Below are 12,397 nucleotides of genomic sequence, written 5' to 3'. Positions count from 1 at the left end.
ATATGGGGTGAGGATTATGATAATAAGGCTATTGTCATTATTATTCAGATGTGACTACGTGAAGGGTGATTTGAGATTTTTTAAAGATGAATTCAAGAAGCAGAACCCAAGAAAGATCATGAAGATATGGGCTGAGAAGGAGGAACTTAATTTGAAAAGGTCGATTGATTGATTGGTTGATTGATTGGTTGATTGATTGGTTGATTGCTTGGTTGTTTGAGTAATATTTTTATCTTACTAAAAGTTAAAAAAGAATAAAAAGCATATAAAACCCCCGTTTGACCAATGACCTATCAGAATGCAGCGTTTCAACCTGCCATGCCCTGAGCCACTTGCCCTAAAAAAACACATCCTGGTTATGACGTTTATTGGTGAGAGCCAGGTGGCAGCACCCAAGCTCAGTGAGGCCCCACTCTCTTTGGAGCAATACCACGATGCTTACAGCCAGTGTGTTGATGTTAGTTTCCTAAAAAAAATTCCTAAATAATTTTTTCAAAACAATCGCTATTGCAACAACTACGGCAACTACTACTGCTGCAAAACAACGACACTTCATACAGGACGCTTTCGCTATTTCAATGAAGCTTCTTTTCTAACGGCCACCACCATCATTTTCACCTCCTCATCATCTCAACAAACGCAGATACTAACGAGAATGTACAAGGAATGCAAGCTAGTACACGCAGACTTCAGCGAATTCAACACACTGTGGCACCGTGGTGTTGTTTACGTCATCGATGTAGCACAGTCAGTTGATCACATGCACCAGAAGGCGCTCGAGTTCCTCATCCGAGATTGTCAAAATCTTACTAAGGTTGATTGAATTTCGCGATTTATTGATTGATTGCTGAGTTTTTTGATTTATTCTACTGATATTTTTCCAAGATTTTCCCGCCACTAATTAATTAGTTGATTAATTATTTCCTTCAAGTTCTACACAAAGCGTGGAGTGGCGGATGTCTTAACATGGCAAGAACTCTTCAATAACATCACCGACTTGAACATAACTGGAGACGGCATGGATTTCATTGCTCAGGTTGGTACTTTTATGATACTACGATCTTGATGTATTTTTTTCATATGCTTTGCTTCCCAAATGTAAAAATTTATATTTGTGTGTATTATGCTAACTTTAAAAATGCATTTTGTGTAGCCGGTTTTCAAAATCGCATCAATAAACTCCTTCATATCCTGTTTCTTTCCCAAACTCGGTGAAAGTTTTGAAAGTTCAAACGATATCATCTTGATTTTTTTTTAATTATAATCTTTCCACTTTCTTCTGAATCCAGATCTCTGAAACTTTCAGTTGACTGCTTGTTCCAAAACACATTGTCACCTAGAGCAGTCACGCTGTTAAACAGCTTAAAACGTTTTGTTTCGTTAAGAATATATCGGCTGGCCATATATATACATATATACATAAAAATATACATAAAAATTTGATGTACTTGAAAAATATTTGCACATGCTAGCAGGTAGCCATAGTATGGTAACCATACATTTTGTTCGTGTTGCATCGTTTAAACTCCATACTAATCATTCAAACTTTATGCTATAAAATAAATAATTTTTCCGAAATTGGTCGCGCGACAGTTGCAGAAACGGGCAGACGACGAGGCGACCATGAAGCTTGGATACAGCAAGACAGACTACCCCTTTGATTACTTCTTCGACAGAACTCACCAGCCATGTGCTGGTGGTGAAGATGGTGATGAAAACAAAGATGGTGATGATGGTGGCGTATTCAATGATGATGACGAAGACAATAGTGATGATGATGAGGATGATGAAGATGTTGATAATCCTACTTTATTAGCAAACAAACATTCATCATGAACTTGATCCATTCCACGATTACATTTTGAATTTCATCATTAGAGGTCTTACAAAAAAAGATTTGATCCATTTCTCGATTAAATTTTGAATTTCATCATTAGAGGTTTTACAAAAAAAAGATCATTTTTTTGTTTGTTGTGTTTGTAGCTTCCGTTAATATAACTTAATATAAAGTTTAACATATTAAATTAATAGTGGCAGATAGACAGCTTTAGGTGTATATTAATTTTATTTTATATAACTGTATATAAATATCGAAAGTTGGTTTATGAGGCAATACAAATTTGCAATTATACCCGCGATTGTGAATGAAAGCTTTACCACGTCGTCGTTATTGTGGATATTGCTAACGTATATAAGTTCACACTCGGACACAAAAGCCAGTATGGGTGTGGCTGAAAACCATTGAAATAGCCGAACTACATTCTTCTGGTTGGTTGCTAGAGTCTCCTCTAGATTTGCAGCCATCCTCTTTCTGTTGAAAGTATTTACATTAATTGAATCAATTCAGACGATAGATCATCATAAAATAAACCGAGATTAAGCAAAATATTTGAATAATTGAAATTCAATTTAAATTAAACTCGACAATGATTAACGAAAAAATATCTTTTAAATCCACCTACCTGATCTAAAAACTTTAACGATTACTTTCAATTACTAAATACTTTAACGAAAACTTCTTATAGTGTAGTAACATGAACCTGAAAATAATATGTCTTGGGGCTTTCATATTTATACCCACCAACTTGTACAATTGTGTGTGTGTGAGTGTGTGTGTGTGTGTGTGTGTGTGTGTGTGTGTGTGTGTGTGCGTAAACATATGGTTATGAATATTCATTTAAATTTACATTGTTTTATTTACTGAAGATTGTAAAATGCAATGCAAATTTGTAAAATAATCACCATAGACATTTTAGTGGGTGAATTTGTTTGAAAATAAGACATGAACTTGTGTATAACATTAGTAAGTAAATTAGACGGTAAGCAATTGAATAAATACGAACAATTTTTATTTAAAAATACATTAGTTTGGTTATCAAATATTGATTAACGTTATTAAAATTTTTTTTTAAAAGATGTTCATTTTTATATGTTAGTTTAAAATTTCATTAATCACAGTACTGGTGCTATTGATGTTGCTTGATGTTTTCGGAGCTAACACGAGCTAAAGCCTTTTTATGGACAACCACACTAACCACAATGCATCTGCGATTGGTTATAACAAATTTGTAAAACTCGGCGGTTTTTGCTGTTTGCGGTTTTTGCTTCTGTGGATTGGGTTTTTAAAATTGAGAAAAAAAGTTTTTAAACAAATGTTTTTACTTTTTGACTTTCTCTAATACGCAATCATACTTCAGAAAGAACTTGAAAAATGTTCTTATAAATCAATTATGATATGCTAAAAACTGTCGATCTTTTATTGTCTTGTATTTATTGCAGTGTAAATGTTTTAATGAATTCTCTCAATGTCTTATTCTCTTCCAACTTCCTATCCAAAACTAAAATTGCAAATTACTTATTTTTCGTAAAGCGGAATAGTGCGAACTAAAATTAAGTGCCGCGGATTTGTGTAGTTTAATTGATGTAAATATCGCGATCATGAGCTATTATGGCTTGAGAAAAATTTTGACTGTAGAGTAGGTACATTTATCTAATCTAAATTGAGCCATGTATAGTCAAAAAAGTGTTCGAGTGTATCTATAAATATAATATAATAAAATTAATTTAATCAAAATATAAAAAAATTATTCGTCTGCCAACCTAAAATCCTTTTTTAAAATCCATACAAAGAACTAACAAAGTTATTGCGGCTTATAACGAATCTCAATGGCTTGTGCTCCATTTTTAATAAATTTCAAACACATTTTGATCACTTATTTTAAATTAGATTTTAGTCTTTTAATGATTTAACTACTGGTGTTTCTAAACTTCTTTGTGGCATACATGTTGGATTTCAGGTCTATATGTTGGTAGGATTTTGATTTTGATTTTTTGAAAATTTACTTAAAACATCTAACTGACGAAGATTCTAAGAGGTTTTAATTAAACATTTCATTATCAGTAAATTAACGTTTTATAATTTTATTCATTCTGTAATATAAATAAAAATTGTCAGTATTAATTGAAATTGAAGTTTATATAAATGTAGCATTCATTAATATTACACATTCCTACTAGTATTATAGTGCTATAACCTACCACTTAAACTTGTAGGGTACAGTTACTTCTCTACGTGGATTCTTGACTTCTGAACAGACTTATTTTAGATGAACTTATTTTATAATTTAGAAGAAAACAATTCTGGCAATCACTGGTGTGTATTGCTGTGACTAATCACTCAATCAATCGTTAAAATCGCTAACACAATAATTAATCAGCAGATAAATCAATGAATAAAACCATACGTCAATAATTAAACTTCTCCCATCAGATGTTTCATGGCCGTAAATTCTTAGTATTCGGTTCTCATAAGATTATCGTAATTCACATGCAGGCCGAGTGTAAAATTCTTCCTCGAAAGTTATCGCTAATTTGCTTGCAGTCCGCAAACTAAACTTCTCTGCCGTAGGCAAGTCATCTCGGAATAACAGCTTGAATCATGGCAGATCTGCTCACTAGGCTAACAGGCCATCAATAATTAAATTACCCCGATTTTTTTTTAATAATTTAATTAAAATCAGCAACAACTTTGATAACATAATTTTAATTGATATAATTTAGAACATTTTATAAATTAACACTAAGCTTATTATTAATATATTGAAAAATATAAAAATGATGAAGTCATTGTTTGAATTAAATCAAATTCAGTGTACCTGAGCAAACAAGTTCTTTTGAAAACATTTACATAAAAAGTTCGCGCTTATTTTATATCATTGTGATCAACATTATATTGCTTTATATATATATACTTCAACGTTCTAGTAGACGATCATGAAATTATGGCAAATATGTTAACTACATCTCACCAAAAAAATCTTAAAAATGACAACAATTTCAAATAGTTTAAAACATTGAAAACAAGAGGAAAACAACGTTTAATAACAAACGATAAAGGGTTAATACCCTTCAAATATCGTAACAATATCAAAAAACATATCAAAACAGCAATCATACAGGGCCACACAGAGTGGGGCTCAGGTGTCAGGAGGGGGGGGCTACTGCTCCGGCACCTCCACCATGAAAGGCCCTCTACTTTTTTGCAGGAGCCAAGTTGACTTTAGAGCCAACTAGGAAGGGGCCTATACTAAACGTTTCCCCAGGGCCTTCATATCTTTCAAACATATATAACACGCAAATGTAATTATGTATATACAACCAATCTCTTCAACATTTCAATCAGAATCGATGCAACTGACATTTTACATGAAAGGAATTAATGGACTCAAAAATAACAAGAAAACAAAAATAATTTCGAAACAGTTAAAATGTCATTTATTGAAACACGATAACTAAATAGAATAATTATGAACAAACAAAAATTGTTACTGAAAACACAATAAATTATTCCTGTCATAGACATTATATGTTTATATATCAGAAACTATTGCATGTGAATGCGAGTTTCTTATCTACGAATATGTTATAAATAGATGTTGCTGATTAGAAGCATAATTAAATAAAACATTTAACATTCACATATAGTTCTAAAACATACATAATAGCTCACAAAAAAAATTCACTAAAATTTCATGTTGGAACAAAATCCATTAAGGATAATTATTTTGAGCTAATCAAGAGGGATCTTCACATCTCTAAGCCCAATCCTTCAAACATATGTAATACACATATCACAAATCAAATCATTTCAACCACAGCTGACAATCCTATATCAATAAAATGTTAAAATCCAACTCTTTAGTATTACATTACATTTTAACTGTTACATCAACGAGTTTGTTTTAAATTATATAAATATGCAAAAAATGTTTAATGAAAGAAACAAGATAAGATAAGAAACAAAATACAATAAGCACGATATATTAATAATGATGATGAAAATTAATAATTTCTATTAATTTTTCGATACTTTATGCTTTACGTCTCTAAGCACAATCCTTCAAACATACGTAACACTCAAATCTTTTGTATGTACTGTACATATCACAAATCTTTTCAACATTTCAACTACAACTAATAATAATCTTATATCAAGAATATGTAAAGTAATGTAAAAACAACATGGATGATTAAATAAATAGAAACAAAAAGGCAAATTAATTATCCAAACATTTAAATTTATCATGATTAAATAAATATGAACGATTGAAAATTATTACTGAAAACACAATCGCGCAACTGTTGAAACCTCTCATTATTAAATCTGATATTACAATACAGATTCAGTTCTATTGTTGACTGTCCCATCGTCGAGTTTTTCATAAATTATATCAATAAGCAAAAAATAGACGTATAACACTCAGGCTCGGACGCACTGGCGAAAAAATAATGATAACGAAAACACAGAAAATTAATAAATGAAATAAGAAATTTTAATTAAACATACAAAATAGCTTTGAAGATAATAACCGATAAACATCAACTATCAAGATAAAAAAAACTTTCGAAAAATATTTAATCGCGTGATAAAATAACTCGGCCAATGATGTAACAAATTTTTAACCAACAATATTTGAATCAAAACAGTCCATTCTGAATCAAAACCCTAAGCATTTTAAACAAAAGGACTTCGCTTATGTGCTGGCAACGAACAAGTAACAAATTTTATATTTTAATACTGAAGCAAGGACAAAGTTATAAAAATAAGATAAATTACAATGGAAATTTTGAGAAATGATATATATATGTAGGGTTAGTGTATATACCAATTCATAATCATGTTACATAGTATATATATACGTTCACGAACATACACATACCATAACATATATATACATATTTTGGCTGGATGATGCAATATTTGATATAATCTACCGAATTTTGAGCTTCAGAAATATTGAGGCTAAAAATTCTGTGGATTTTATCAAATATTGCATATGATGCATTAAGCTTGTCGGAAATGCAATTAATAGTGAAAATCACAGCATGATCGGCGTTAGCAGTTAAAAAGGATGATTAGTAACGCCGAACATGTTGTGATTTTCATCAGTTGCTTATATACATAACAAAAGTATTCATAACTGTAGAGATAACAAATAATAGTAAAAAAAAAATCTAATCACCATAAAAACAAATCTAACTATAGCTATCTAACAAGAAAAAAATTGACAAACTTATATCCAGCATAACTCTAATTACCCAAACAAGCAAACAACTTATTTCAAATACTTTTTCCTTAAAACGGTGAATTGTTACGACCACCGTAACAAATTCATGTAAAAATAGTTTGGCCACTTATCACGCGTGTATAAAATTAATTTTTAAATAAATTTAAACAACACCGGAGTTAGACGCGCCGAAATGTAACCAGTATCGGTGCTGAACAAGCTATAATCTGACAAAGCAGACTGATAGCGCTCACTGTCAACATTGTTGTTGCTTCTAGCATCGCTATTGTTGCTGATGACATTGCTATTGTTGCTGATGGCATTTCTGATGTTACTGAGGGTACCGTTTTTGCTGATGGCATTGCTGTTGAAATCGGCACTACTAAGAGGAGTAGGCAATAATGGAAATCTGTTCGGTTGTTGTTGGCTGTTGCTGTCAGAGTAATACTTGGCTGATATATTATTTACGACCACGTTAAAATTGGCAATTATACAGTTGCTGATGTTGGCTGGCATATTTTCGGCCGCGTTTGAATCAGCGATCATATCGTTGCTAGCACCGGATTCTTCATAATTCTTTTTAACATATAAGCGATGCCGTGAAGGCAGCCTGTAAGTGGTTATCATGTAATCTTTGCCAGTGAAGCTTATAGAGCCATCATTGTTCAGGCAAACATCATAAACTTGAGCATGTTTGTGTCTACCTTCGTAGGCTGCTAACAAAGTACCATTCCGATCAAATACGGTAGCGTTAAAGTTTCTGTGGTTATCAAAGACAAAAATCTCGTTATTCTGACCAACTTTAACGCTAACTGGATATTGTGTCACTACTTCATTACCAAACTTTCTCAAGAACTCCCCGGAGATAGTATACACCTGTTGGTCAAGATTTTCAATTTTGATAACAATCTTAAAAAATATATTTTTGTTATAATTAAGTGCAACATACCATAACACAGTGGCTGTTGTTATCGCAAATGAAAAGTTCTTGCTGATCGTTGACGGCGATGGACATGGGGAAGCTCATTTGAGGGCAACTAAATTGGTTCACCACTTCTCCGCTTTTGTCAAAAATGCTGACACGGTTGACCTTGCTCTCTAGCACTATTATGTTTCCGTCACCATCAACACACAAACTCCTAGCGTTCTGAATAAAATTGGGACCGGCAAACTTTTTCACAAGCGCTCCATCAGACGTAAAAACTTTAATCTGCATATTTTGTTACATTGTTATTAACTGGTAATGAAATGTCATTTTAAGACATACTGAATTATTAAAACACCTACATGATTAGAAGGTTTCCTTTCCGTTATGACAATATTATTGGTCTTAGGGCATGTAGCTACTCTGTTTGGATATTCTAGCCGGTCATCACCTTTTTTTCCCTCTGAACCAATATGACCAATAAATTTGCCTTCAGCAGTGAAAATATTAATCTTGTGATTGTTGGAGTCTGCTATTAAGATATTGCCACTTTTGTTTGAGCATATTCCGCACGGATCATTAAATGGATTTTGACCACTCCCAAAACTATTAACGAAAGCCAACTTGATTCGGTAGACTCGATCACCCTCAACCAAGATCTTCTTTTTTCCAGCATAGTATGGTATTTCTTCATCGGGTATCTGATATTAAAAATTTAGCTCCAAAATTTAAAAAAATCAATCGTAATCAAAATTTTATTAGAAAGCATTTTAAGACAAACTTGAAATTGGTCTGCATTTGAAAAAACGTCATTTATTTTAGAAGTAGGTTCTGGTTTTTTCCAAATTTGGCTTGAAGGCTTTGACAATATTTTCTGTTTGGAAGGAAATAATTGGTTAACTGTCGTCAGTTGTTTGAAACTTTTTGGCTGATTGAATGGTGCTTCGTTAGCGTCCTGATTAATGGATGATTGAGTCGGATACAAATCCGAGCGGCCTTTTATTTGAAAGTTCCGTTTCTCCTGCTTCACAGTTTCTAAATTAGAAACTCCATCATTTACCGTAAGTCCTTTGAAGTTTTGACTCATTTCACATAACAGCATGTTTGATTGTTCGTCTGCGTTGAAATTGGCGCCCTCAGGAATGGGAAGAATGTAAGGGATTTCTATATTTTTTTGATGCATTTCATTCTCTAAAACTGAATATCCAGCATGAATGAAGGACTTGAGTTTTTCTTCTAAAAATGTTTTCGCACTTAATAGGCCGACGTCATCTGTAAGACGAAGCAACCTTTCGTAATACAAGATTGCTCTCCCACCAATAGGTATATCACGGCTTAGTTCGTCTATTTTCAATTCTAGTTGTTTCTGAAGTTTAAAACAGATGAATGCAATATATATTTAACATTTTTAATTTTAATCAAACAAGTTAAAAGAATTTTTACCATGTTGCAAAAATTAAACATTTTTCTCTCTGCTAAACTTTGCTGATCGTTCAGTGGATTCAAACATTCTACATTGATCAACTGATCTTGCAACATCAGAATATTTTTACCATGATGCAAATTTCTTAATGCTTCAGTCACGAATGGTACCTGAAACGTGTTAACAATATGGTTGCAACGAATAAACATAATAACATATAATGCAGTTATAACATAACAAAGAATCTAACCAAATTTTTAGCAGCGTTCACATGGTTTGCTAATTTATTCTTGATGTCAGTCAGTTGTTTTTTATCAACCATTGATGTAACTCCATGTTGGTCAGGAAAGCACTTAGTTATGTAGCAAGTATTACAAATGGCTACTTCGCAGTTCCAACAGTAACCAATCATGATAATTTTATGCAATGAACACTCAGATGGTCTAACTTTGTAATTCAACTCATAACTGTGATTTCTAAAGTTACCCATATGTCTGTGCACACTCACGCATACATCGCATATACCGGCTTGACATGTTTGGCAGTAGGCTATTGCTGGGGCCGTTAGCTGATCTGCAGTTTTACAGAGTCTGCATACTGTATAATCATTCTCAAATATTTCAGGTGACCTTCTAACAATTCCACTTTTTTCAAGTTGAAGGCTGTTCTTGGCTGTGTAATCTCTTGCAAGTTTACCTTTTGGCAAGGAGAAGTTTTGCAGGTGCCCACATCTCACGCAGAGGAAATTAGTTGAATTACTTGTAATGTGTAACGCAATGCAGTCGATGCAGTATATGTGTACACAGCTTAAAAGAAACATGTTTTCCGAACTTTTCGAGCACAAACAACATAACGGCGTTAGCCAAGCATCCATATCACTGTCGTCATTTCGATAGTTCACCGATTTGTCGGCTCCTTGAGGGTTAGCACTGGATTGTTGAAGGTTGGCACTGGATTTTGGAAGTTTGGCACTAGGTTTTATAGATAGCTTTGTATTTCTTTCTTGGCCAATCACTGATTTGGTTACATTTGTTTGCAGAGGTTGTTGTTCCAATAAATAATTATATTTTTGAAGCTGTGGCAGATGAGCTTGTTGATCTCCTGATTTGTACCATAGATCAGGTTGCAATGGAAGCTGCTGTGGCTGCTGCTGTTGAGATTGTTCACATTTGTATGGATATGGCAACAATGGTTGAATTTGTTGCTGTAGTTGTAGTTGCATCATTTTCTTCTCTTCATATGCAGAAACATTCTGACTTGTAATTGTGTCGAAGCTGAAGGTCGGCGATGGAGTTTGACTGTTCGTCCTGGACATTGCAGGCAGGGATATCTCGTCGGAGGAAATGTATTGGTTGTTCAAGTCCATATCTTCTAAAGATCTAATTTCGTACTCGTATTGAGGATTGCAAATTCTGAAAATAAATTTTATTTTAAATGATTAACATATTTTGTTATATTTTATAGTGATATTCGTTATATTGCATATAATATATATATATAATTTGGGTTCAGGCTGTCGTATATACAGTATATATGTGTGTTTGTGCGTGTGTGTGCGTGTGTGTGCGTGTTGCAAATACCAGGATCGAAATCATGCCAAGCGCAATATTTACAATTCACTTGCGGTGATCTATGAAATTCAAATATAATCTGGATTCATTTTTATAAATGAACAAAAATGGAATCAAAAATTGGAAAAAATAATTTAAACATAAAACCATTAAATATAATTAAACTCACAATTTCATCTTCAATATTTTCAAAAATAATTCGATAATTGTTGATTTATTTTGTAAAGTGTATTGTTAAAAATACTAAATTTATATTAATTTTTTAACAAGTTAAATATATAATGCACTACTATTGCTACCACTGTATATATATATACGTTTAATACTATCAAATTAAATTTACTTCAAATACAATAAAAAACATAAAATTCAAATTTAATTCCCAGCTGATCAAACAATTAACTAAACAATCAAAGGACACAAACAAGACCAAAATCATTTAGAGTTGATGTCTCTTATTTATATGAAACGCACTTCTGTTTGCGTATTGTATGCGTAAATACACATATATAGTCTGCATTAACTGTACGTATGTGTATATGCAATATCATGCTAAATATATATATGTGTGTGTATGCGTGTGTGTATGAATCATGTATTATGTATGGTAATACCAGAAAATAATGAATAGGAGTGATATATTAATATGGGCTGCAGATCAGTTGATGGTTGTATGCCAGTGAGTGTTTCTGCTTTGTGTGTGTGTATGTTTGTGTGTGTATGTTTGTGTGTGTATGTTTGTGTGTGTATGTTTGTGTGTATGTTTGTGTGTGTATGTTTGTGTGTATGTTTGTGTGTGTATGTTTGTGTGTATGTTTGTGTGTGTATGTTTGTGTGTGTATGTTTGTGCGTGTATGTTTGTGTGTGTATATGTTTGTGTGTATATATGTTTGTGTATGTATGTGTTTGTGTGTATGTGTGCATGTTTGTGAGTGCATGTAATTAGGTAAACGTTATTGGCATTATGGAATGATTTACATCGATTAGGTTAGTGTTGATGTAAGCCTGCGAGTTTTTAATGATTCATCTGATCTTTCTCATCATTATCATAGTCGTTATCATTCTTAACATCACTATTATCATTTGACATTATCATTATTATCAACATCACTATAATTACCCGTGTCATCATCATTATTAAACATCATAACCATCCATAATTACATCATAATCATCGTAAACATTATCATCATTATCATCCTCACCATCATTATCACCATCATTATAATCACCATCATCATCATGAATTTCGTTCTCGTCATCTTCACTAAACTCAGTATATATTTAAATTCAATAGCAATTATTTCACCACGATTTCAACTGGTCAAATGACTTTCGCTATAATGTAGCAAGGGTGAAGACGACGGCGATGATGACTAAAATGATGGTAATGTTCAAGATGGTGATTACA

General features: G+C 32.6%; 2 protein-coding genes across 2 annotated transcripts in view; one reads left to right on the top strand and one right to left on the bottom strand.

The window, feature by feature from the left end:
- The window catches only part of HELRODRAFT_71489 (hypothetical protein), a gene marked incomplete at both ends in the record, with an annotated part of 3,433 nt that extends 2,367 nt beyond the window's left edge, over positions 1-1,066 (top strand). The window contains 4 exons of the mRNA XM_009011876.1: positions 13-159; positions 298-457; positions 644-814; positions 932-1,066. Of these exons, the coding sequence (XP_009010124.1) occupies positions 13-159; positions 298-457; positions 644-814; positions 932-1,066 (613 nt within the window). The remainder of the gene's footprint in view (positions 1-12; positions 160-297; positions 458-643; positions 815-931) is intronic.
- A 6,154-nt stretch (positions 1,067-7,220) lies between these two features.
- HELRODRAFT_166651 (hypothetical protein) lies at positions 7,221-11,163 on the bottom strand (the record flags this gene model as incomplete). The annotated part of the gene is made up of 7 exons (XM_009011875.1): positions 7,221-7,943; positions 8,017-8,277; positions 8,355-8,693; positions 8,774-9,358; positions 9,436-9,585; positions 9,666-10,827; positions 11,156-11,163. 7 exons carry the CDS (start codon positions 11,161-11,163, stop codon positions 7,221-7,223), a joined length of 3,228 nt encoding a protein of 1,075 aa, XP_009010123.1.
- Positions 11,164-12,397: the final 1,234 nt, after the last annotated feature.

This window comes from Helobdella robusta (assembly GCF_000326865.2).
Source record: "Helobdella robusta unplaced genomic scaffold HELROscaffold_10, whole genome shotgun sequence".
NCBI classification, from domain to species: Eukaryota; Metazoa; Annelida; class Clitellata; order Rhynchobdellida; family Glossiphoniidae; genus Helobdella; species Helobdella robusta.
Note: the sequence above shows the minus strand (reverse complement) of the source record. Positions and strands in the feature narration are given on the sequence as shown.